Consider the following 27305-nt stretch of genomic DNA (forward strand, 5'->3'; position numbering starts at 1 on the left):
TTTTTTTTTTTTTTTTTTTTTTGGTATCCCTGGCACTTAGCACAGTGCCTGGAACTGTAGATGTTTAATAAATAGCTGTTGACTGACTGACAGTATTTATTCTCTTTATTATGTGTGTGTGTATTTGTTTCCCTCATTAGAATGTAAGTTCCCTGGGAGTAGGCATTGTTGTATTCATTGTATTTGTATCCCCAGTGTCTAGCACAATATCTGGCACACAGTAGGTGCTTAATTAATTATTTGTTTGTTAACTCAATTTCTCAAAAACGTTTAGAGTATATTCTTAAAGAAGCGACTAATCAATCTCTAGAGAAGATGTTAGGTCTTTTTCAAAAACAAGGTAGGCCAGACCAACCCCATACCATTGATGAGAGTATTAGATTGGAAGATCAGAGGAACGCTATACCTAGACTTCAGTAAAGCATTTGATAATATCTCAATCAACAAGGAGGTTCCCTGGGGTCTCAGGTGCTCCCAGCCAATGTTTCAAAAACTACCTTTATACTCCCTTTGTCTATCTGGTCCAGAATTAGGTCTCAGATCAATCTATCTGGGAGCAAAGTTAACCCCAGTTGCCATATATATGCACCAACACTTGTTTGCTTATAACTGCCCTGACTAGTGTTGGTAGAGTATGTATGGAGGGGGAATGAGTTCACTGTAGTCCCTAGTTTCACTGTTATCCTGAATCATAATATTAGTCATAACCTTACTTACATTCTTCACAAGGCAATTTAAGTCTTTATCTTTATACCACAGTTAATTTTCTTCTAAAACTGCTTAAATTATATCTGAATACTTTCTTCATATATCTATTTTCACAGTTTTTATTAAATAAATTCTTTTCCTTCTCCTTTGAGATATCAAAATATTCAGCAATGACAGAGACATATCTACTTTAGCAATTAATATAACACTTTTTCTACCCCCTTTAGCACTAAACTATTCCATATGAAAAAGGCAATACCTTAAAAAGAAAGTACCTTACATTAGGCTGCATTGAGAGGAATAGTATCCAGGAAGGTAAGGGAAGGTGATACAGACTGTGCTGTGGTCAGATTACATTTGCTGTGCAATGTTCCATTCTGGATATTACATTTAGGGGGAAAAAAGTTGATAATCTAAGGAGTGAATTGCTTTGAGATTATTCCACCTTTAATAATTTAAGGAATGGGGCATTCTTTAGTTGAAGAATAGACATGAAAAAATTAAGGTGGGATATGATAGCTCTCCATAGGTATTTAAAGAACTATCTATGGAAAAAGGGTTCTTGACCCCAGAATACAGAAGAAGAAACAATTAGGTGGTAGAAGTTTGGAGAAAAAGATTTTAGTTCCATGTAAAGAAAAACTTACTAACAGAGCTGCATAAAAGTGGGTTGCCCTGGAAATAGTAGTTTCACTCTCACTGGAGGTTTTTAAATAAAAGCTGGATAGCCACTTCTGAGAAGTATGAAGCAATATGCTATACCTGTTAGACCAGGAGTCAGGAAGTTGTTGTTGTTGTTGTTGTTGAGTGATTTCAGTCATGTCTAACTCTTCATGACCCCATTTGGGGTTTTCTTGGCAAAGACACTGGATCAGTTTGCCATTTCCTTTTCCAGATAATTTTATAGATGAGAACTCTGAGGCAAACAGGGTTAAGTGCCTTGCCCAGGAACACACTGCTAGTAAGTATTTGAAGCTGGATTTGAACTTAGATCTTCCTGACTCCAGGCTCTGCATTCTATCCATTGTGTCACCTAGCTGCCCTAGAGTCAGAAATACCTGTATTCAAATCCTTCCTTTGATACTCTCTGTGGGACATGAGCAAGTCATTTAGACTCTTTGAACCTCAGTTTATTCATCTGTTTAATGGGGATAATATTAATAGTACTGCCTCCCTCAGGTTTATTGAGACAATGCATATAAACTTTTTAGAAACTTTAAAATATATTTGTCAATTATCATTATTACCACCAAGTACCCAGTTATAGCCAACTGGAATACCTCCCTGGCACCATGGACAGCTGCTCAGTCCATAAACATATTGTAAAATTACTGGGCACCCATGAATCTCATAATTTTGAATTTTCTAGTATCATTATGGTTTCTATTTGAGCCAGTCTTAACTGAAATAATTTAATCTTTAGAAATGCAGAGAAAGTTATAACATTGAGTCCATGAGTACAACAATGGTTTCCATTATCACTATAGTCCAATTCAAAATAATTTAGTCTTTAGAAATTAAGTAAACTTCCTGAATGTTTTCATTCTGGCAAATTAAACTGTGAAGTCAAAGATTAGGAACTGTTGGCCAGATACAAGAAGAAGGTACAGTCCAAAAAGTTACTTAAATGTGCACTTTGAACACCCAATCCTCAGCTCCATATGTTCTTTTTCTGAGTTCTCATCTACTTACAAGTTATATTTTGCTTTTATCAATGTCTACATACAAATAATATTAGTGCAATCTTTGTTATTAGCAAATATTACAAAAATAAAATTAAAACTTAGAAAATTCCTCTAAAAATCATGTAGGAAAAAGAAAACTGGACTATGAGTCATGAGGCCTAGCTTTAGTCTAGGCTTTGAGATGCTGGTACTCTGTTAAGTCACTTGTCCTACCTGACCTTTAGTTTTTTTTTATCTGTAAAATGGCAGAACTGGTCTAGGTGAACTCAGAGGCTCCTGACAACTCTGATGTTCTATGGTCCTCAGGTTACTAACCAGTTTTTATTTCCACCTTTCAGTGATTAATAACCATAAGCAGACTAGCCACTCAGTGCTTATGATATAATAGACCTGGTAGGATGTTTTTCTGCAATATTTTAGGACCATCTTTAAACAGTTCTTCTGTAGAAAACCATTAATTGGAGTTGGTTTGGGCAGCAGAGTTGTTGACTTAAATGTATTCCTGAACTTTTTAGCTATAATACTTTTGTTTTCTCGCTAGGCAACAGAAGCAACAGTATACAAACCAACTTGCTAAAGAAACAGATAAGTACATAAAAGAGTTTGGATCTCTGCCCACCACTCCAAGTGAACAGGTATCAAACTTTTAGACATGTTGGTAATGTGCTTACAATAAAATAAATTATTAAATTGTATTGTGATCTATTTTAATAGTATATTGGCCACCATTTTTTTTAAGTGTTGTTGCAGGTTAGTTCACAAAGGAAAAAAAAATATTTCTAAGCAGTAGCCTTAATCCATAATTAACCATATGCATGATGCTTCCTTTCCTGGTTCTCCAAACACTTTGTTATTCAAGATTAGAGTATTCTTTTCTTTTTCTATATTCTTTTGTCTATATAATGTGGAGTTTGGAAGGTGTCACCAAGATAAGTTTATTGAGTGTTTCTCTTGAAGAAAAAGGTGCTTAAACAATTTTGTAGTAGTCAAAAATTAACCACAACTAGCTTTGCCTAGAACATTTAAGTTTGGAGTTTTACAAGTCATCTCATTTGATCCTCACAATAAATCTGTGAAGTAGATGCAATTATTATTCTCATTTTCCAGATGAGGAAACTGAGACCTCAGAGTAAGTAATTTGCCCAGGAAAAAATGGCTAATAAGTGTCTGAAGCAAAATTTGAACTCAAATCTTCCTGACTCCAAGTCTAGAGCTCTATCCATTGTGCTGCCTAGGGAAGGAGAAGGGAATAAACATTTATAGAGTGCCTACTGTGTGCCAGACACTGTGCTAAGCATTTATATAAATATTATTTCATTGGATCCTAGCAACAACCTTGCCATTGTTATCACTGTTTTACAGTTGAGGAAACTGAGGCAAACAGATTAAATGACTTATGCAAGGTCACACTCTAGTAAGTGTCTGAGGCCAGATTTGAACTTATGTCTTCCTGGTTCTAGGCCCAGCACTCTATCCAGTGTTATACCTAGCTGCATAGTAAGCATCGGGCAAGAAATCCAGCAACCCGGAAATGCATTGCACATGAGGATGCTAATAAAAACCATTCATTCATTTCTTCATTCAACAGTTACTAAATTCTTAGTTCATACAAAGTAATATGCTAGGTGCTGGGGACATTTCAAAGCTAAACAATGACCTGTCGCTCTTAAGAATTACTTTGTATTTTGCCAATGGAAAGTGACTTCATTAGGTGACTAATTATGAACATGGAAATAGTGAAAAATGAAACAAAACAAAATGTTAGCACATCTTGTAGATTGGACAGCTTAATTCTAGTAAACCTATTTTTTTTTCTTCAGCGTCAAAGGAAAATACAGAAAGATCGCCTAGTTGCTGAATTTACAACTTCACTAACAAACTTCCAGAAGGTCCAAAGACAAGCTGCAGAAAAAGAGAAAGATTTTGTTGCCAGAGTACGAGCCAGTTCCAGGGTCTCTGTAAGTATCTGAAAATTCATGGTTAGAATAAAAATATCATAATCCTTTCTAGGGATTAGACAGTGTGTATATCAGTTCTTAATCATTTTGTGTTTGACAAAAATATTCATTTGTTCAGAAAAATTTTGTTGAGTGCCTGCCATATGCACAGTGAAGATTTTGGTGAATCCATTCTTTGGCAAGTTGTCAAATTCTGAAGCATGTGGACTAAGTATATCCTGAAAGCAGAAGCCTTTCATCTTCCTTTATTTTTACCTCTTTCTGACCTAATTATAGAATCAAGAGAATAGAATGCATTTTATAATTATTATGTCTGTTCCTGTGTCAGTACACTTTAGAATTCTTCAAATAGCCTGCCCTTCATGGAGCACCTCCTTCTTGGAGATCATACAACCCAAAACTTGAATTTCACAGTGAAGTTTTCTGCATGTAGCCAATGATGCTAATATCTGCCTATCTGGTTGTGTGATTATTATTCTTTGAGGTTTTGGATGCAGAAATTTTGACTTTATTGTCTTTTTCTGAGTGTGTGTTTTGACCTTCGTTGTGACCGTAGTAACTTTCCATGGACAATTTTTTTTTCTGTTGTTTGCTCATTTTACAGCCTATTTCCTAACTTTTAACTCTATGCTAAAGTGAGGGCTGTGCTTCCCAAGTGGAGGGGGCACTATCCCAAGCTTCAGGTTTTTTGTGCAGCTGTCTTCCGAGGTAATTCTGGGGACCTGTAAGTTGTTGGCTCTTCCAAGGTGGTCTGATCTAGGGAGAGGTGTGTTTACTTCTCTCCTGTACTGTGTACTGGTTTGTGAGCGACCACAAGCATTCTTTTCAATCCTTGAACTGTGACCAGGGTCCCTGCTTCCTTGGGGCTGCAAGATCTGCTCTGCTAGGGCTCCACCTTGCACTGGGACTAAAACCCACGACCGCAACCCAGATCCAAGAATAGGCAACGCAATAGAGTGCTGCCCCTGGTGCCAGTGAAGGAACCCCTGTAAATCTCCTTCTGACCCATTGATCGATCCCTTTACCATCTGTGGGAGGTCTGGAAACTGCCACTGCTCCCACTGATTCAGTCACCCCTGGGCCCACTCATGGTTTGCTGGGTCCCAGTCTGTGCTGGCATGGCCTGCTCTGGACTCTGTTCCTACTTTCACCCTGGTGCAACAGACCTTTCCTGCCAACTTTATAAGTTGTCCTGCGCTGAAAAGTTGTTTCGTTCTGTCTTTTTGTGGATTCTGCCACTCTGATGTGATTATTATGAAAAGTTTTCAAGTAAATTGAGCAAAGATGTTACATAGATACAAATGAAATTAATATAATTGTGAAGAATGTTTTTGATAGATTGGGAATCCAAAATAAAACTACAAACATTTCAGAGTTAAACTGATTTTAAATTACCTTAAAAAGAAATAGAACTAATATTACCAATGATGATAATGGTTTCAAGGGAGTACTCTATATTTAGCAGATTAGTATTTATCATTTGTTCTACATAGCATATGTTATGAATACATTGCTAAGTTAAGTTTTTTGTGTTTCTTCTAATAGCATGGCAAATTTAAAACAAATTCTGTTTTATAACACCATATGCTAAGTATCTGTTTACAGTAACTTTCATAATTTTATCAAGAGAATTATAACTTTTTCTTCCCTCTTCTCTTTTTTTCTTCTCCTTTTTCCCCTTCACATTCCATGTTATCATTAAATCACACAGGGTGGTTTTCCTGAAGATAGTTCTAAAGATGGGAATCTTGTGTCTTGGGAAAGGTAAATGAGAGCCCTGCCATTATGTTAATTAAAAGATATGTTCAAATTTGTAACTGTTGTAGTGAAAAGAAACCCTCTGAGCCAAAATTAAAACTTTGAATGTAACATCTTACAAAAATGATAATAAATTTGAAGACAAGTGTTGAACATTAATTCCTTAAAGAAAAAAATTTCAGAACAATTGTCATCTTTAAAACACTTGGATGGGGGCAGCTAGGTGGCACAGTGGATTCAGGAAGACCTGAGTTCAAATCCGGCCTCAGATACATAACACTTACTAACTGTGTGACCCTGGGCAAGTCACTTAACCCCATTGACTAGCCAAAAAAAAAAAAACCAAAAACAAAAACACTTGAATGAAAAGTATTTTGGTTTAGTGGAAATTTGTAAGGTCAAAGTAAATTATCGTTGACAATTTGTAACTGGTCTTGTTTTGTTTTTAAATTAAAAAAATATTAGATCTACAATGAATTAAATCAGAAGAAATATTCAGTTTTCAAATATACTTCTTAGAATAGTAAAAATGAGACTAAGATCAATATGGATTGAAACAGCATAACATGTTGTCAGTGGAAAGATTAATTTGGCATGTTTAATGTTTACATTATGTTGAGAAAACTTTCACATAAGCAATTCTAAACCATCAAATCTTCATACATAAAATATGAGTCTAATTAGTTTTTTTTTTTTTCCCCCTAAACCCAACCTGTGTTTTCCCTCCCTCTTTCTCTAGTCACACCCAACCCCAAGCTCAGCTGCAGGATGAAGACATTACAGAAGATGATCTCCGCCTTATTCAAGAGAGAGAATCTTCCATTAGGCAACTTGAAGTAAGCTATGCTGTCCTCTTCATCCATAAGAGCCAAGTACACTTACAGTAAGGTCTTCCCAGGGCTGTTTTAGTGCCTTAAAAATGGACAGTGAGTTGAGAGAAAAGGACAGAAAATTATGTCAGGAGAAAACGTAAATAAGTCACCTTTTGAAGTATAGACATTAAAATCATTCCTTTTTGAAGAAATGGACTGTATTTCTTAGAAAAGCAAGCTGTACTTAGACAAAAGATGCAAGGCCATAGGGCATTTATGGAAAAAAAAAGGCAAGGGTCAAGTTATTGGATATTCTTTAGTCAGCTAAGCACAGTAGTCCCTAGTGATTTAGAGCCACAAGAAAATAATTGTGGGGAATACATGCAAAGGGAGAGTCTATGGATTCTGGGTGGTTCCTAGTATCATATGACCTATACTGGGTGACTTTGAATCTGGAACTATATAATTCTTCTGTTACTTCATATATGTATATGTATATGTATATGTGTATGTATATATATATCCTCATACTGCAAATTATTCTATACAATGGTGTCTTATATGTGTATATAACTTAGGTAGAAAAAAATATAAAAATTTCTAAGTGGCCTCGGGTGGAATCTACAAATGTTAGGAAGGTAGAAATGAAAAATTACATAGCTCTGATTCTCCAAAAATGTATTATCAAGTAATGACAAATTGGGGCACAGAGTGGAGAATAAGGCATTTGTATAAATAAACATGATTCGGAGTAGAACATTATATAGACAGAAGAGAGTTCTAGAGAGTGCTGTGAGAATTTTGAAGAAGGAGAAGGGGAAAATCTGATAGGGAGAGGCCTTAAGACAGGGGTGGGGTAACTGTATCCTCAAGGACACATGTAGCACTCTGGGTCCTCAAGTGCAGCCCTTTGACCGAATCAAAACTTCACAGAACAGTCCCCTTAATAAAAGGATTTGTTCTGTAAAACCTGGACTCAGTGAAAAGGCCATACCCAAGGACCTGGAAGGTCACATGTGGCCTTGAGGCCTCGGTTCCCCACCCCTGCCTTAGGAGAAGCTTCCTGTAGGAACTTATATTTGATGTGGACCTTTAAAGAAGGGAGTATGTGGGTTTAGGTGCCCTCTACTGGACTAAAATAAATATTCTTGTTTGGAAACTTTAAACAATTAAAAAGGAATGGATTATCCTATGGGACATTTGATAGCTCTGTGATGACTGAAGAAATCAGAAGACATTTTAGTGTCTTAATTTTATTAATAATAAATGTCTAAAGTGCTATGGAAGATATCACATAGAGAATAGTATAATAGAAAGAGCACTGGACTTTGAATTAGAGGACATGGCCTCAAATCTCATCTCTGCCACTTCCCCTCTCCCCTCCTCCCCACTCCCGGAGTTTGAATTTGGGCAAATCATTTATCTTCTGCATCTCTATTTTTTTCACTTGTAAAATACAAAGGGGGATTAGATGATCTGTAAGGTTCCTCTTAGACCCAAAATGCTTTGTAAACCTATATAAATCTGAACTATTAGGATCATTATTATGATGATGATCCTATAATGAACTTTTATGTTTTAAATATACCAATTACCTTAAAATCACTTGATTTAAAATACTTGTAGATCCTATTTCCTTATTCTTAATTCATAATAGTAGCATCTGTCTTAGAATCAGCAAGACTTTGATTCAAATCTTACTGTTGATACTAATTTTGTGACCCTGGATGAGTCACTTAGTCTCTGTGTGTCTAGGATCTAAGCAACCTGTGTTCTTAGAGGGAATTCCCACATGGATCATATCCTAGATTATTTGCTTTTGCATCTCCAACGACAACAACAATGACCACAAAGCATTTATTAACCCCCACCATCTGCTAACCACTAGGGACACAAAGAAAAGAAAAAAATAATTTCTGCCTTCAAGGAGCTCATAGTCTAATGGAAGAGAAATCAGGCAAATAACTATGTATAAACAAGATATTTATACGTCCTTATTAGTACAAACAATGAATCCTCTGAAATGGTTGCATATATTTGAATGTACACTAATCAAAGTTATAATTATGTAAAATATGACAATTGATTCACACAAATCAGGACCTTGATACACACACACACACACACACGCACACACACAGAGTAAATTGACTACAATCTCAGAGGGAAGTTGTTACATTAATATAGTTAACATGGATAGATATAACCCACATTAACGAAAGCTCTGTGGGGTCTTCAATAATTTTAAAAGTGTAAAGGTATCCTGAACCAAAAAGGTTGAGAGCTGCTGTTCTAGATACTATGCTTTTATGATTGAAAATGAAGACGAACGTCACTTTTTTTTTTGCTCTCTTTTTACATTATTGATTTGTGTTGGGCTTACAATGCCCAACAAACAAACAAAAAAATCAACCCTAGATCTTTTTCCTTTGAACTGTTATCTGACTGTGTTTTCCCCATCCTCATCATTCAACTTATTTGTTTTTACTCCAAGGGCATCACACCCTGGTCAGGAAATCCAAATCTTGTTCTCAAACAACATATTCTTAACTAGCTGTTCCCTTCATAAAGTGCCTTTTTGAAGCCTCTATCTTCATTTGGCAGTGGTGAAGAAAACACCACCTGTGTGACCTTGTAGTCTCGGTTTCATCCTCATAACTTTATAATCCTTTAATAGTGCTCTCCAGATTTCTTTTGGCAATATCACTTATCCCCATGTGAGTCATCAAATTGGGTACTGGTTATTCCATTTCAGAAAAATTGTCATGTTCTTTATTATGTCCCAGAAATGTACCCTCATTGAGAAAGGCTAATCATCAGTTGCTGAAGTCAGTAAGGATAGTGGTAGGAGATGGGTATGTCAAGGAGATCATTTGATAGTGAGGTTTTGAAGAGAGTTAATATAAGTAGGCAGGGACTGCAAAGAGAGCAAAGTTCTTGGATGACAGTGGTAAAACAAGTTCTAAAAAGGGTATAAGAGATAAAGGAGTAGGGAGACTGCTATATTTCTGCCACTGTGCCAGTGACAGAGGGGTGGCCAGATGGGAGCTTTCTTTTCCTACCTCATCAGGCCACTGGAAAAAATCCCAAGAATTTGTAGTCCTGAGGCTGGTGAATGACATAATTTCCTGTTCCTTTTATCTTAAAGCCAGATTTTATTTAAGGAAAAGGCATGGAGGTGAAACTCATGGACAAAGTTTGTGATATTAGATAGTTTATCATAAAATAGTTCTAGTGAGCATAATGGAAGGGGGAAAATGGAGGAGAGGAATAAACTGAGTGTATGACTGAGAGCATAATGTGAGCAAGCTGGGGAAGGATTTCTTTTTCTTTGCAGAGAGTAGCAGTTGTAAATGATAAAGACAAAGGGCATAGGAGTTTGGAGATAAGTGGAAAACTTCTTAATGATAGAGATAATGATAGAGAAGGGGAAGCAATGGGTATTAAACAGAATCCCAAGAATTTCCATCATAGGTAGTAGGATGGTGCGTGCAACATGATAAAAACCGTAAACCAATACCTCAGGAGAATGAGCTCTGATGATGAGTGGCTTCTCAATTATTCAGTACAGTAGTAACTTCTTCTCTGAAGTTATCTATGCTATTACAGATTTGAAGCATATACTGATATGAAAATGTGTGTTTATGTGTATTTTGTGGGGGTGGGGCAAGATAGTAGGAATGGGGTGGTATGAAGGTCTTAGTTTCTGCTACTAACCAACTACTATATTCTTTCCCCATCAGGCTGATATTATGGATATAAATGAAATATTTAAGGATTTAGGAATGATGATTCATGAGCAAGGAGATGTGATAGGTAAGCACATGTAATTTAGATGCACCAACAGAAAGCTGATTTCACAAATGGTTTCTCCCCAGGTTTACTTTTTTCCTCTCCTTAGGCTCCCTAGAGGGAGTACATCAACCCCATTACTCAATCTCACAGGACTTTATGTTGACTGTGCTATTTAGTTCCAGTGCTTTGCTGGATGTATGGGGACAAATTTTGGGCTTGTATTTGTTGGAGGCACAAGTAATTATTGCTGGCAGTAGTGAAAGGCATCAGTCAAGAGACCCAGTGAGGGAACCTCTTGCTGCTGCTGCTTCTTCTGCTTCTTCTGCTTCTAAGAGAGCACAGTCTTAACTGACTTTAAGTAGCTCTGAGTCAAGTCTTCTCCCAGTGCCCTTCCTCCATCCCAACCTCAATTTGAATTGACCTAACAATTAACAAAAGTCTACTGGAAACCTGGGATTTTGTGGATTAATCCAGCATTTCTTTTGAGAGAATATTTTTTGTGCATTTTTTTCTTTTTCTTTTAAGCTACATTTGTCTTTTTAAAAATAAACAGAAGATTTTTGTTGTCTACAAATGATGTTTTAAATTGAGCTAGTTTTGTGAAAGTCCTGGAACTGACATATTTCCATCATATAAAAGATACGTGTTAGAGGTAATGTGATATAGAGGAAAGAACACTGGATTTGGAGTCACTACATGTGAAATCTTGGCAAGTCACTTTATTTCTTGGGACTCAGTTTCTTCATCTGCAAAATGAGAGGATTAGACTAAATGAGCTGAGGTCTCTTCCAACTGTAATCTTCAATCCAATGTATGATCTAAAAGCAGATCCAATTTGTGTTTGATATCACATTATTCAACTTTAACCCTTGCTGTGTGACTTAAAAACACTAAATCTGGTCACCATAGCTTTCTTTTCCTACCTCATCAGGCCACTGAAAAAAATTCCAAGAATTTATAGTCCTGAGGCTGGTGAATGACATAATTTCCTGTTCCTTTTATCTTAAATAATAATAATTAAAGATGTATGTGTGTTTGTGTGTGTGTGTGTGTGTGTGTGTGTGTGTGTGTGTGTGTGAATGAGAGAGAGAACAAAAATTAAATAGAACATAATCTTTCAAATCCAGGAATTTGCCATCTGAAATAGACCACATTTAATAGGCATTTAGATCTTAAATCATATAACATATGTATAGCACTTTACATATCTTAAAGTGCTATATAAATGCTAACTATTATAACTGTTATTGTTATTTAAACCAGAGAGTGGTACAGATTTTGCTGTGTGGTGCAATTAAACATTTACATTTGGTGTCCGTATTTTCTTTGTCCTGAGTGAGGCATCATTCTTGGGAGGGATCAATTATTATTTCATATCTACTCAGTAAAGATTTCAGTGATGGGAAAGAGATGAAATAAATTGTTAGGTTCCCAGTGGTGATGAGTTTTGATATTAATTACCACATTTAGTATTCTATTTTGTAGGCGTTATTGGAGATTAATAGAGTGAGCATCAGAATTCCATTACAAGTCTAAATGATCAAATTTTATTCTTTATTTTATTCAGCATTGGCCTTGAGGCATGTCAATAATAAACAATAATGGCTAGATTTTGAAAACCAGAAACTCAGATCACCTCAAATGATCAAATGGTCAGCTTTGAGTAAATCTGCTGCTTTTGAAAATCAAAGATCTCAGTGATCTTGGTTGAGTGAAGAGGAATGCTTGGGGCCACTCTAGAATTGGAAAATATACATTTGGAGAGCATAATTAATATATACATGTCTGTGTTTTTCTAAAGACAGCATAGAAGCCAATGTAGAAAATGCTGAGGTACATATCCAGCAGGCAAACCAGCAGCTATCAAGGGCTGCGGATTATCAGGTAATGATGCAAATTCACATATCTCTATCTGTTATCATTTCCAATATTAACCTTTCTAATTATATTTTTTGTTTCCTTTTTTTTTTAAAGCAAAAATCTTAAAGAAGGGTTTTTTGTTTTTTGGGTTTTTTTTTGGAGATTTAGAGTTTAATGGAATAGAAAAGAGCCTGGAAAAAGGACTGGTCAGTTTCCTAACTCATTTCTTTTCATGCCATCAGCATGCCTGCAAACTGTAGGCATAGTTATTAACAGTAGGAGACTGATTGAAATACAAAGCTGAATTGCCTTCGTAACTTAAGGCAAGGGTAGCTCATTTAACTATAGCAAATACAGGTGGCACTCCACTATTCCCTGTCAATAAACCACCTTCATTTCTCTTTCTCCACTTTCCTTTCTCTCCCCTTCCTTCTTTCTACATTTACTTTTGCTCTACCTCCTTTTTTGTCTGTTTCCTTGGGCCTGATAGTGACCCTCACTGTGTTATTTAATAGCCTGAGGGACCAAAGAGATAATGTCATTCTCTGTCCTAGAGTTATTCCTCTAGATTATTCAGAAAGCATACTGGCAGACAGATGGGTAGGTAAATTCTGCAGTACCCAAACAAGTATTATTAGTTTGGTCAGTGAATGGTGGATATTTTATTAGTTCATCTTTAACACCCCCTCCCCCTTAAAAAAATTACTGTTATGTTGATTCTAGAGTCCCTGAGAGGGTGTAATCAAAGGTGGAAGAATAGAACTTCATGAAACGTTGGAATTTAGGGACTTGAATTCTGTCCATACATATGTAAAGAGCTGTTTTGTAACCTGAGAGATTTGGTCCTAAAGAATTATAAAAAGTAGCTGGAGAGAAGGCAATACTTGTTTGATTGGAGGTTTTCTCATTTAAGATTCTGCATCTGGTACTATGCCTCACTCAAAGACCTAGGGCTCAAGCTAACAGTCCTTTAATTTAAAAACAAACAAACATACTCTATTGCCCTCAAGTAAAAATAATTCTTTAGGTGGAAAATATTAGGAAAATATTCTCTATCAGGAAGATAATTTTTTTTTTTAGGATTTTAGAGAGGTGACTATGGTGGATTGAACCTAGGAGGGAGAAGGCTTATTTTTCTTTCTTTCTTTTTTTTAATTAGATCCCTGATTTTAAACCTATGCTGCTGTGAAAGTTATTATCAGATGATTTGGAAGTTGCTGTAAATCTTTATTAGAATAGTAGCCAAGGACTTTCCCTATTAAAATTAGGAATATAATAGAAACCTGTTCACATAGTCATGGAGCTTAGTACAAGTTTAGGATCTGAAAGAGAGAAACTGAGACTAAATGAAGGCAAGTTTAGGACCATTATCTCCTAAAATACTTGTGTTTATTCACATAGGCTCATCATTTCTATGATCTTAGCAAGTGATAGAATTTTATAAAAGACCGTAACAGAATTTTGGAAATGTCACTGAATCTGATACATGTGGTTCTTTTAGGGGCAGGGGAGAAGAGAGGAGTAATTGTGTCTCTGGAATTCTGAAAGTCCTTATAGTTTAACGGCTTATTATTGGCCTTTGTGGCATCCCTATTCCCTTTGGAGTACGTTAACAAATCTTTCTATTCCTTTTAAAAATAATAAAAATGACTTCTCCATATTGTTATATTTAAAGACAGAAGAAATGTGAAAATCTGTTTTTTGAGTCCAGATTGAAGAAATGGGACATAATTCCTAACCCATGGACATGGGAAAGGGTAACCCCATAATGTCCTGTTCTGTCTGATGTATCATCGAGGAATTTTTTGTTTTACACTTTATTTTGGGGTTGCAACTTTTAACTTAGTTTTTATGTTGTTGATAGGAGGGATGTTGACAAACATGTTATAATTACATTAGGAAAAAAATGATAAATTTTGACAATATAGTTCTTTGCTCTTGGGCCAGAATTCAGATCCCTGGGTCCCCATGATTCACTATGGTTCTATCATTCCATTCTTCTCTCTGCCCTTTCTGGAAATGCTAATTTTTTAAGGAAAGGCACTTTTCCCCAAGTAATTTCTTAAGAACATTAAATTTTAAAATTTAACAAGAAATCTTATAATGGTATTTAATGACAACACTTAATTTTTTATTTTCCCTTTTTCAAATGAACTTATCAGAAACATAGCAAAATACAAAGGTGGACAAAATTGATTGTACGTGAAACCATAAGCTTTTATTATATACATAGTTTTTATAAAAATATGCATTACATTTAATGAGACAGTAATAAAATTATCTTGTCACCTTCTGAATTTTTTCTTCCATGATTTTTTTTACATTTTATTGATATCTTTTTTCTCTGCAGCTCTATCACTTCCTACTAATCCACTTCCTGACCCCAAATAGAAACCCTCTCTTGTAACAAGCATAGTCAAGCAACACACTGACAAATTGGCCATGTCTAAAACTGTATGTCTTGCTCTGTACTCTTAGTCTATCACATCTCTGCCAAAAGATGGGAGAAATGCTTCATTACGCATCTTCGGAAATAAAGTTAAGATTACTCACTACATTGATTGGAATTTTGAAGATTTTCAATGTTGCTTTCCTTTACATGCCTAATCTGTTCCATTGATCTACTTTTCTATTTTTGAGCCAGTATCAACTAATTCTCATGATTATTTCATTAAAATATAGTTTGAAATCTGATCTTATTAGGTCCCCATCATTTCTACTTTTTTTTTTCCATTTCTTCCCCTAGAGATTCTTGATCTTTTTTTCTTTCAGATGAATTTGGTTATTATATCTAGTTCTCAAAAGTAACTCCTTATTGGCACAACCCTAAATCTGTAACTTAAATAACTTCATTATCTTTTATTATATTGACATGGTCTAGCCATGCAGTTAACATTTTCCTTTTAAGTCTTCCTTTACTTCTATAATTTTTGTAGTTCTATTCATGTAAGTCCTAAATCTGCCTTGATAGATTGATTTCCTAGGTATTTTATAGATTTTGTAGTTACTTTGAATAGAATTTCTTTTGTATTTCTGTTTCTATTTCCCCTTCCTGCATTTTGTTAGAAATATACAATATACAAAAATATTCAATATACAAAAAAGCTACTGATTTTTATGGGACTCATGTCCTACTACTTTACTACTTTAGTACTTTACTACTACTACTTTACTAAAGTTATTATTTCAGTTATTTTTTTTATTCCTTGTCTAGAATTCTCTAAGTACACTATTGTGTTTCAGATGACAGTAATTTTGTTTCTTCTTTACCTATGCTTATTCCTTTTATCTTATCACTATAGTTAATATTTCTATAACCAGAGCAAATATAATACCGATGATGGGCACTCTTCCTTTCTATGCCTGATTTGGGAGGGTGTCTAGTATTTTTACATTACAGGTAACATTAGTTTGGAGTCTAATATTTATCACATTAAGCAAATATCTATTCCTATGCTTTTTAACCAATACCCAAATTTAGGAATGCAAATAATTTCAACACAATTATGAAGTTTATGGACTCCATTCAAATGTTTTCTAAACTTTTTTTTTTAATTTTAAGTGCACTCAGTCCAGTCTCTACCTAGAAGTTCCTTAAATTTGAAGAAATTGTTGCAGTTAAGAATTAGAAACTTGATTATAATTTTAATTGAAGCATAGTTTTTTTGATAAAACAATAGCAATACAGAAATTGAAGGGAATTGTTCAAAATCATGTTTGAAAATATAAAAACTAATGGTTGTCTTTTCTCCAAATAAGACAGGATTGACATCTGAGATTTATTTTTCTATTAGTTATAATATAAGGACTATATGCTAGGTTTACAAAGATAAACCACAAGATGACTGTTTTCATCTCTTGTTTTTTTGTTTTTTCTACCTGCAGCGCAAGTCCCGAAAAACTCTGTGCATCATCATTTTTATTGTTGTCATTGGATTGGTGATTCTTGGAGTCATCATTTGGGGATTGCAAAGAAATTAAAAGGAGGGCAGTGTTGCACTACATCACCTAAATTATGTAGGAATTTTCCTCTAATTGTAGTTTTTATCACTGTATAGCTGTTGAGTAAATTATGGTTTCCATATCTTGTCATTTTTATTTGAGGGAAAGTTTCCTTTGGTTTAAATACAATATTTTCTAATATTGAAATGTTTTCTAAATTTTTCTGCTGTTGTCATATTCTTCAATTCAGCAATTACTGAATTTTTGTCCATATTCAAATTTGCTATCAGCCCATTATTTAAGTTGTTGACTGTTAACTTAGATTTTGTTATTAAAAACTCTTGTGTCATGTGAGCATCTCTATTGCTGTACATACTTGTACCTAACTTTCTGTTGGCCCAAGGAAAATACCTGATTTCAGTTTGGGCTAGTGGAGGAAATATTGTCAAACAACTTAAAAAATTGGTTAACAGATCTGTGTGCTGCTTAGTTCTTGACAAAGATGCCAACATACTCTTTCTTAGATGATTCATTCTTTTGATACCTATATCAACCCAGAAAAACAACATGTGGACACGTTCTTAATTTGTCTCATACTTCTGATATGTATTTATTAAGCATTTGCTGTAGCGTGCCTGGTAAATACCTCTACAGTGAAGAGTGGTGGTGATTGCATAGGCTGTATTTAGCTCTTAACTCTATTTGGAGAAGTATAGTCTTTGTAAATGTTTCCTGTGCATTTGGAGAAAAAAAATAAATGCTATAGCTGATAATTTTTGGATTCCAGAGAGCTTAACTGATTGCTGAATGACTACACTGAAAACAGAAACCCAAGTTTTTTGGTGGGTTCTTACTTATCTTCCCTAATATCTGACTGGGAAGTGACATGTTCATGGATCAAAATTGCCATTGTTAACTAACACACTGGCTAGTTCGCTCTGCTTTCGTTGTTTTGCTCTTTCTCATTTGTGCCATTTTGTACCATCCTTCATTAGAATGGGGAGTGAGTGTTTTGCCAGTGAACCCACTAGCGTTTTTAATCAATGTTGTTTTAGTGCAATTATCTGGAATATTGTAAAGTGGATTCTTTCTATTTTGATTCTGTATTTTATAATGTTCTTGTACAGCAGTTTAATAGTGAATGCGCTGTTTACATGGCAAACTATGAGACTTTAATTGGAAATGAATAAAATTATCTAATTTAGTGAAATGTAACTATGCAGCCAAAATAAAGATAATTTAAATTGTCTTGGATTCAGCTTCTTGAATCTTTTACTCTTTAAAAATAAAATGGATGCAGTAGAACATTCCTATTTTATAGAAATTCTACTTACAGGCTCAGTTTACCTGAAAATCTTTTTTTAAAAAATACATGGTCAAACCCTTTCACTGTTTTGAATTAATTAAAGGTAAAGGTAAAGGTAAAGTGTAAAACTTGACAACTGGGAAGATAATTTCAAGTATAGGACTTCTTAAAAATACAGTTTTCCAAAAAATAAAATAACTCAAATCACCCATTGTTATCAAAGAGGTTCCACTGTACGTGCTTTACTAAATAAGACCAATTTGTCCCCAGAAATGAATTGTGTACACATCTCCCTTTCAGCCTTATTTTGGAAAGCTCCCCTTTTCCCACACTCTGTATTACCCAAACTAGACTCCTTGTCATTTCCTCCTGCTCTCTTCCAGTCCATATGTTTGTGCACATTCTCTCCCATGCTTGATGTATATATACGTGTATGTATATTCCTACTCTGATCTCTTTGAGGTCAGAGGCTGTCTATTTTTTTCTTTAATCTTTGTATTCCCAGTGCTTCGCACAGTACCCTGGGCATTTAATATTTTTTCCCCAGAATTGAATAAATACAATTAAAATATTTAAAAGTAATTTTTCTTAGGGTAAATATTTTCATCTCAAATCTTTTTTTACATTAATTTGCTTAGCAAATACTTTGTAGAAGATAGATCAAATACTAGCAAATACAAATATTAGCAAATACTTTGTAGAAGATAGACCTAGCCTAGATAGACAAAATTCTAAATCAGAGGGCTTCTGAATAATGAGGTTTTATTTATATTTTTAACTTATCTATTTGAAAACATATGGATGATTGTCTTTCCCTCACTTAATTGACATAAACTTCCATATACTCCAACAGTGTGCCCTCACAATCATCCCCCCTCTCTTCCATCTCTGTTTGTTGGTTTCCTCATGCCTATAGACACACCAATCTTCCTTCATCATTCTTGAAAAGATAGTCCCTACCATCCCCTCAAACTAGTGTTCACTCGGTTTCCCTCCTTTCTCAAACTCCTAGAGCAAAAATTGTGTACACTTTGCTTTCTTTTCTTCCTCTCCTCTCACTTATCCACACTATGCAATCTGGCTTCTGAGTTCATCACTCAACTGAAAGTTCTCACTTCAAAGGTACCAGAGGTCTCTTGGTTGCCAAATCCAATGGCTTTTTTTCCTCAATTCTCAATTCCTCCTGACCTCTCAGCCACCGATGACCACTCTCTTCCTGGATACTTTTCTATATTTTCAAGACTGCTTACTCTTGGTTCTCCTCTTAACTGTTTGACTCCTCTTCCTCAGTTTCTTTGATCATCATATTTATCACACTGCCTAATTAGGGCTGTGCCCTAGGGCTCTAGCTTGATTCCTTTTTATTATTTCTCTATACTATTTCACTTGGTAACCTCATCAACTCCTATGGATTTAGTCCATTCTTTGACGATGACATATACTGGGATATACATATGTATGGGTATGTACACACACACACACTTATACACATATACATACATATACATACACATATACAGTTTCTCTCCTAAGCTCTATTTCTATACCACCAACTGCCCACTAGACATTTTGAAATGGATATTTCATAGGTACTTCAAACTCAGCACATTTAAAAAAAGAACTTGGTATCATTCCCTCAAAACTTTTCTGAATTTCATTATTACTTTCACTTTTCTAAACTTCATTATTACTTTCGAGGGCACCACCATATTTCCATTGACATATAACCCTTTCTTTCCACCCACATAGCCATCACCCTAGTTCATATTCTCATTATCTTTTGCCTGAACTATTACAATCTTCTAATTGGTCTCCCTGCCTCAGATCTCTCCCCACTTTAATCCAGCTCCACACATCCACCAAAATGATTTTTCCCAAAGAACAGAACATATCATTCCCTTAATCAATAAACTGCAGTAGCTCCCTCTTGGACCTGAGAGCAAATATAAGTGCATGCATTTAGCTTTTAAAGCACTTCAAACCTAGACCCAACCCTCCTTTCTAGCCTTATTGTGCATTATTCCCATTCATTCAGACTTGTGGTCTCTGAGGTTTTGACTATTACGAGCTAAAAAGAGAGCATGATACTACTTTTTTTTTGTATTGTTAAAAGTTCTAAACTTAGTAATATAAATAAAAGTTCAAAATTTAAACATTCCTGTAATATTATAAACTCCACATTATTTGAATTATATTTAAAGTGAATATTTTAATTTTAAGAAAATGTTAACAAAATGCTCTCTTCGCATCTGGGTACAGATGCTCTTCTTGATAGCTCCCTTCTCTGCTTCATCAAAGTTATACCTTTTCCCCTCCTACCTTTGCTGTAGCTTCTGGGCAACTAAACTACAAGAAAAGATGCCTCCAAGACTTGATGCCTAAGTGCCCTAGGAGTACTTCTAGTTCTGGATAGGACCTCCTGGGAGAACAGCTATCACATGATGTGGAAAGAAGTATTACTTTGGAATCAGAGGATCATAGAATCAAAAATTTAGAACTGGAAGGAAACTTTGACCTCAATGTAGTCCAGCGGTAAGAAACCTGTATGTGGTTCTTTAGGTCCTCAAGTGCGGCCCTTTGACTGAATCCAAACTTCACAGAACAAATCCCCTTAATAAAAGGATTTGCTCTGTAAAACTTGGACTCTGTCAAAAGGCCTCACCCAAGGACCTAGAGGACCACGTGTGGCCTCAAGATTGTAGGTTCCCCATCCCTGGTCTAGTCCAATCCACTTATTTTGTAGATACAGAAAGTGAGAACAGAAGGTTTAAATCCAAGGTCATACAGAAAGTGGCAGAATAGGACTCCAACTCTATTATACCTTGAGTACTTGGGTTCAAAGTTCTCTGAGTACTTTTGCACTTTTGGGCCAATCCCTACTGTGCAAATATTGGGTGATCTTGAGAAAGCCCTTCAACCTGTATAGTTCTCAGTTTTCTCATTGGTGAAATGAGAAAGCAGAGCTGGTGATCTCTAAGGTGTCTTCTATTTTGGAGGCCTATAATTCACCCACACAATCACAATCACCAACATAGAAATCTTCCAGGTTTGCAGAGCATTTGAACCTTACAACAACCCTATGAAGCAGGGCATATTATTAAATTAATCATTTCATGGATTAGAAAATTCAGAAAAGTTAAGTGACTTTCTCCTATTTATACAGCTATTAAGTGTTAGAAACTGGTTTTGAATACATGAAGTGTGGAAATCCTAACGTAGCTGCCTTGATTCTCTGCCCTTCCAACTTTGACTAATTAAATATAGTCTTGTGTTTCATAATTGCTTTGTGTATACCACTCCTTTCTCCCAGAAATCTTTTCATCATACAGAATTAGTTTTCAAAGACTATATAGTTTGAGATTTGCTGTTGTTATTCTTCTTAATGTCCTCTTTCCATACTTTGTAATTGTATTATCTGTGACAAAATCCCTGATGGTGTCTTAGCTATGTGGCCAAAACTAAGATATATTCTCTACTTTGAGATCCAAATCAAAACTCAATTTTAGACTTAAGACAAATATTTATGCTTTGAGTTTAGGGTTAGCATGGAGAGTAGAAGGGTTAGTGGGACATGATAGCAGTCTTCTAGTATTTAAAGATTGCTTATCATTTGGAAGATGGATTAGACTTATTTTTCTTGGGCCCTGAGGGCAGAAGTAGAACTATGTGTGAAAAGTACAAAAAGGCAAATGTAGACTTGAAACCAGGAAAAACTTCCTCACCATTAGAATGATACAAAAGTAGAATGAGGTGCCTTTGGAGGAAATGGGTTCCCCCCTCTCTGTAGTCTTTAAAACAAAGACTGGGATGATTACATGGGAAAATTCTGTACAGGGGATTGGGTTCAAGTATGCATTGGCTTAGTTAGGTGGCCTCTGAGGTCCATTCCAACTCAGTTTTTGTAATTCTGTGAATCAAAAGCCCCTTCGCAAGGTAAATTCATTGCCATGAAGCATTGAGAACTGAGGCTTGTTTAGGTGAAAGGTTTTTTCCTTTGTATACCTCTTTCTAGAAAAAGTTTTAATTCTCTGCATTTGTTGTTGTTTGGTCTTTTTTTCCATTAGGTCCAATTCTTCATGACCCCATTTGGGGTTTTCTTGGCAAAGATACTGGAGTGCTTTGTCATTTCCTTCTCCAGTTCATTTTACAGATGAGGAAACTGAGGCAAATGGGGTTAAGTGACTTGCCCAGAGTCACACAGTGACTACCACCTTGATGCCCCAATTCCTTGCATACAACAAATCCAAATGTAGGTGTTCCTTTGACTTGAATAACTCTCCCCAAAATGGTAATTTGCCTGTAAAGTCTGGGTCCTACTAACTCCAACAACTGACCCACCACTAGGACCATAACTTGATCATATTTTCACCATAGGAAAAAAGAGTTGAGGAAGTGGGGCATGAAGAACAATCTGAATAAGATAGAGTTCCTCTAAAGAATGGGTGATGGTGGGGTGTCCTGCCCCTACCGCCTTGGGGAAAATGAGACAGTAAGTTGGGCTTCTTGAGAGAGATACTATGGTGATGGGATTGGAGGTTAGTTGTGCCAAACAGCAAAAAATTGTGAGGAAAGGCATAGGGACAGAAGGATGGCTGTTTCTCCCCTGTAGTAACTACAAGGAAGAAACATTATTCCCCTTAGATGTTGGAGCTTATGGGCCAAGGGCCATATAACCATATCTAGAGGCCGTAGCCAGAACTCAGGCTTAGAGAGTCATGGTGGTTAGAGGCCATGTTTACTGAATGAGTCTTCAGAGTAGTAGGTAGAGTATTAGGGACCAGGAATAGCATTCCTACGTTGAATTTTGAAACACATGCACAAAAATGTACAGGAAGGGTAGTTGGAACAAGTTGTTGGCAAAATATACTTAAAATTGTTTTAACTCCCCTTGGCTAACATCTTAAAATAAATAGATATATTTTCATTTCGTCTAAGCAAGATGAAATGAAATAAATATTTGTGATAGCCAATGGCAAATCAACTTTGCTCAGTTAAACACTGTGTCAATTTACTCTTTCAAATGTAAAACACGTAATTCAATTTTTTGGTTGCACCTTTAGGAAAAAAAGTGACATTCTTTTTACACTGCAATTATAATAGCAGCTACAGGCAACTACTATCTGCATATCAGTACTTCTTTCTCCACAAAATCTTAGCAGAAAGTACCAAAAAAACAGTTAGAAGGGAATAACTGACACACTGTGCTTTCTTTTAAAAAAAGAAAAATCAGGCACCACTACTCCTGGCAAACTCTTAAGAGGTTGGTCAGGTAATTAATGAGAGTTGGCTTCTTGTTGGTTTTGTGTAGGAAAGGCATTTTTTGGGTCAAACGTAAGTGGTGGAAAGTAAACCCAATTTCCTGTGCACTCTCTATGTGAAGAAAACCTCGATTTGTTTTAGAAGGAGAGCTTCTAGGACTAAACTGAGTCTTTAAGTAAATGTTAAAGGGTAGTAATTCCCACTTTGGCCAGCCCTAAGTACAAATTTTTAAGGGTTTACAGTAAATATTGTAAGAAATGTAGTTGCTAATTCCAAACCCTATGACTCATCTCTAGAAAATTTTCAAAGAGTAATTATTTAAATTACAAGTAAGACTCACTAATACTGATTTCTTTTTCTATGTAATGATAAGTTAAGACATCAAACATTTCATATGTATCTTCTGAGGAAAGCAAAAATGCGTTAAAGTGTAAATAGTTATACAAAATGAAGAGTAGGATGTAAGTTTCTATTTTTAAAGTGACTTAAAGTGACTTGAAAGTGACTTACCATTTTAGAGACAGTCAGCCAAGTCAAAGTAACACCTACATTTTGATTAATTGTATGCAGGGAATTGGGGCATCAAGGTGGTAGTAGCTGTGTAGCTCTGGGCAAGTCATTTAACCCCATTTGCCTCAGTTTCCTCATCTGTAAAATGAACTGGAGAAGGAAATGACAAACCACTCCAGTATCTTTGCCAAGAAAACCCCAAATGGGATCATGGAGAATTGGACCAGATGGAAAAATACATTATTAAGAATTTTCAGGTCAAAACAGATACTTTTTTTGTCAAAATTGACACTTGGAGCAAAGAATCAAAATACATTTCAAAGGGAAACTGAAAACTCAATTTTCTCCTTGCCCAGATCCAGGTGCCATGGTTAGTGATGTATAATTTTAAGGAATTTACAGTATGACTGCAACTCATTTATTTTCACATTGCCAAGTTAAATTTCTTAATCTCCATGAAAGTTATCCTTATCTTAATATGTCACTAATGTTTCACTATGAGAGATTTATGGAAGTTTATTAATATAATTGTGTATGCTTAGAAGTATAATAGCATTTTTTTTCTATTGATCTTTGTTTCAGTTAGGATTTGGCTTGTCCTAAATCAGAGGCAGTCTTTTTACTTTGTTCAAACCACTTTCTGGTCTCTGCCCAATTTTTTTCTCAGTAATTTGAGAATCCCCCATGTTGCAACAAACTTTTCCTTAGCCAGAAACATGACCCATGATTCTCTTTGTTTTCCTTTGGAATGATATTGAACCTTTAAAACAAAGGGCTCATTCATCATGAGTAGAGAAAACATTAATGACATGCACTCCAAAATCATCTAAAGTATTACTTTTTTCTAGTTCCAGGAAGAAGTCTCTCATAAAAATGAAGGAGAATAGCAATGGTGTAGCTGCTGTGAAGGAAACCTAATTGGTCTATCATCATCACCCCTCTCCCCTACACTTTATCCCCCATATAGCATCTAAATTGATATTCCTAAAGTACTAGTCTGTCTGGCTGTGGGGCTTTCAAAAAGCTTCAGTGGTTCCTCATGGCCTGCAGAAAAAAAAATTACAAATTCTTCTGTTTGTCCTTTAAAGCCCTTCACTATCAAAGAGCAACCTATCTTTCCAGGCTGATTACATTACTTCCCCTCACCCATTCTACCTTCCAGACAAACTGACCTACTTGCAGGTTCTCCATACATCCCATCCCATCTCACGCCCCTCATGTCTAGACTGATATAGCACTTCACTGCCCCTTCTTGGAATAGGGGCAGCTGCTACAATGGATAGAGCGCCAGGTCTGGAATCAGAAAGATTCATCGACCTGAGTTCAAATCTGGCCTCAGACACTTACTAGCTGTGTGACCCTGGGTAAGTCATTTAACCTTGTTTGCCTCAGTTTCCTCATCTGTCAAATGAGCTGGAGAAGGAAATGAGAAACCACTCCAGTGTCGTTGCCAAGAAAACCCCATGTGGGGTCATGAAGAATCAGACATGACTGAACGACAACACTCCTTGAAATCTCCAGTTCCAGCCAAGCCTCAGTTCAAATGTCACTTCCTATGAGAGTCTTTTCCTGATTTCCCCAGTTTTTTATTTTTCCACAAAACTACTTTTTTTTTTCGGACCAACTTGTGATTTCTTCAGGAATCTCTAAATGAGCCTCTTCTCTGAAATGTATAAGCTTAAAGAGTCACCTGGGGCAATGAACATTTAAGTTTCAAAGCCAGAATTACCCAGCCAGGTTGTGTCAGAGGCCTTCCTATTCTGAGGCCTGCTTTTTGCCCACTATGCTAGACTCCTTCACTATTTATTTTCTTTATATTTTGCATTTTTACTTTGGTTGTATTTTGGGTTTTGTTTATGTGAATACATATTGTTTCACTTTGGCCCAGGAGAATGTAACCTCCTCAAGACTATGAATTGTTGCCTTCTTTGTACTAATATTCACAGGGCCTTGCAGAGTGCCTGGAACATAGTAGATGTTTAAATAAATGCTTGTTGAATTTAATTAAGAAGATTCCAAAAAGGAGAAAGGAGCTTTCTGACCTCTCTATTTCACTTGACACTGCTGACTTCCCTATCTGGATACTCCTCTCTGGGTTTTTGGGATACTCCTCTCTCTTGATTTTCCTCCTTTCTGTGTGACCACTCCTCCAGTCTACATGCCTCACCCACTAACTGTGAGTACACTACAAGACTCTGTCTTTTCTCTATTCATTTCCTTGAAAAGACTGTCTACAATAGGTACCTCCATTTTCCTCTCACCCTCTTCTTAACCCCGTACAATCTGGCTTCTGACCTTATCATTCCACTGAAACTACTCTCTCCAAAGTGACTAATGATCTTTTAGGTGCCAAATCCAATGACCTTTTCTCCATCCTCATTCTCAACCTTTCTGCAGCTTTTGATATTGTTGATCACTCCTTGATACTCTTTTCTCCTTAGGTTTTTAAGACATCACTCTCTCTGCTTCTCCTCCTACCTATCTGAACACTCCTTTTCTTTCCTCTTAGTTGTCTCCTCCAGATCATTCCTTCTACCCATAGGTATCTCTTGGGGTTCTTTCCTGGGCCTTCTTCTCTTCTCCCTCCACACTACTTTAATTAGTGCTCATCAGCTCCCATGTATTTAAAACCATCTCTATGCTGATTATTCTCAAATCTACCTTTCCTGCCCCAATCTCTTGGCTGACCTCCACTCTCACATCTCCAACTGCCTTTCAGACATCTTGAACTGGACTTCTAGTAGACATTTTAAACTTAGTATATCCAAAACCGAACTTATTATCCTTTTCTGCAAGACCTCCTCCCTACTACTTTTCCTGTTAGTGTAGAGAGGAACACCATCCTCTCATTCCGTCAGGCTCACAATTTAGGAGTCATCCTGGATTCCTCAACTATCTCTCACCCACCATATCCAAATTGTTGCCAGGACCTGTTGATTGTACCTTTGCAATATCTTTTCAATATGCCCCCTTCTCTCCTCTGACACTACCCCAATCTAGTGCAGGTCTTCATCACCTCATGCCTTGACTTTTGCAATAGCCTGCATGTGGCTTAGTCTGCCTCAAGTCACTCTTCACTCTAAGCTGTATTATATTCAGCCACTAAAAGTGATTTTCCCTAAAACACAGGTTCAATCATGTCACCGCTCTACTTAATAAATTCCAGTGGCTTCCTATTGCCTCTGGGAGCAAATGCAAAATTCTGTGTTTGGCATTCAAAACATGTTAACCCCCTCTTACCTTTCCAGTCTTCTTATATCTTATTCCCAAGTTGTACCCTGACACTGCCTCCACAAATAAGCCGTTTCATCTCTTGGCTCTGGGCATCCTTCTAGCTGTCCCCCATGCCTGGAATATTCTGTCTCTCCTCTCTTACTGCTGACCTCCCTGGCTTCCTTTAAGTCTCAACTAAGATCCCACTCTCTATAGAAAATCTTCCCCAATCCCTCTTAATTCTAGTGCCTTTCCTCTGTTAATTATTTCCTATTCATCCTGTATATAGCTGACTTTATATACATTTGTTTGAATGTTGGCTCCTCCATTAGATAGTAAATTCCTTGAAGGCAGGAATGGTATTTTGCCTCTTTTTGAATCTCCAGCACTTAGCTTAGCAGAGCACCTGGCTCATAGTAGGTACTTTTTGTTATTATTGTTAAGTTGTTTCAGTCATGTCTGACTCTCTGTGATGCCATTTCAAGGTTTCCTTGGCAAA

At 36.1% G+C, this 27305-nt stretch overlaps 1 protein-coding gene across 1 annotated transcript in view; it reads left to right on the plus strand.

The window, feature by feature from the left end:
* The window catches only part of LOC114029390 (syntaxin-7), a 60268-nt gene extending 42977 nt beyond the window's left edge, over positions 1-17291 (plus strand). The window contains exons 4-10 of the mRNA XM_027843791.1: positions 2935-3028; positions 4214-4351; positions 6063-6115; positions 6849-6945; positions 10665-10737; positions 12518-12600; positions 16462-17291. Coding sequence (XP_027699592.1) covers positions 2935-3028; positions 4214-4351; positions 6063-6115; positions 6849-6945; positions 10665-10737; positions 12518-12600; positions 16462-16557 — 634 coding nt within the window. The 3' untranslated portion in view covers positions 16558-17291. The remainder of the gene's footprint in view (positions 1-2934; positions 3029-4213; positions 4352-6062; positions 6116-6848; positions 6946-10664; positions 10738-12517; positions 12601-16461) is intronic.
* The last annotated feature ends 10014 nt before the right edge of the window (positions 17292-27305 follow it).

Source organism: Vombatus ursinus, unplaced genomic scaffold (assembly GCF_900497805.2).
Source record: "Vombatus ursinus unplaced genomic scaffold, bare-nosed wombat genome assembly UNPS02014931.1, whole genome shotgun sequence".
NCBI lineage: Eukaryota > Metazoa > Chordata > Mammalia > Diprotodontia > Vombatidae > Vombatus > Vombatus ursinus.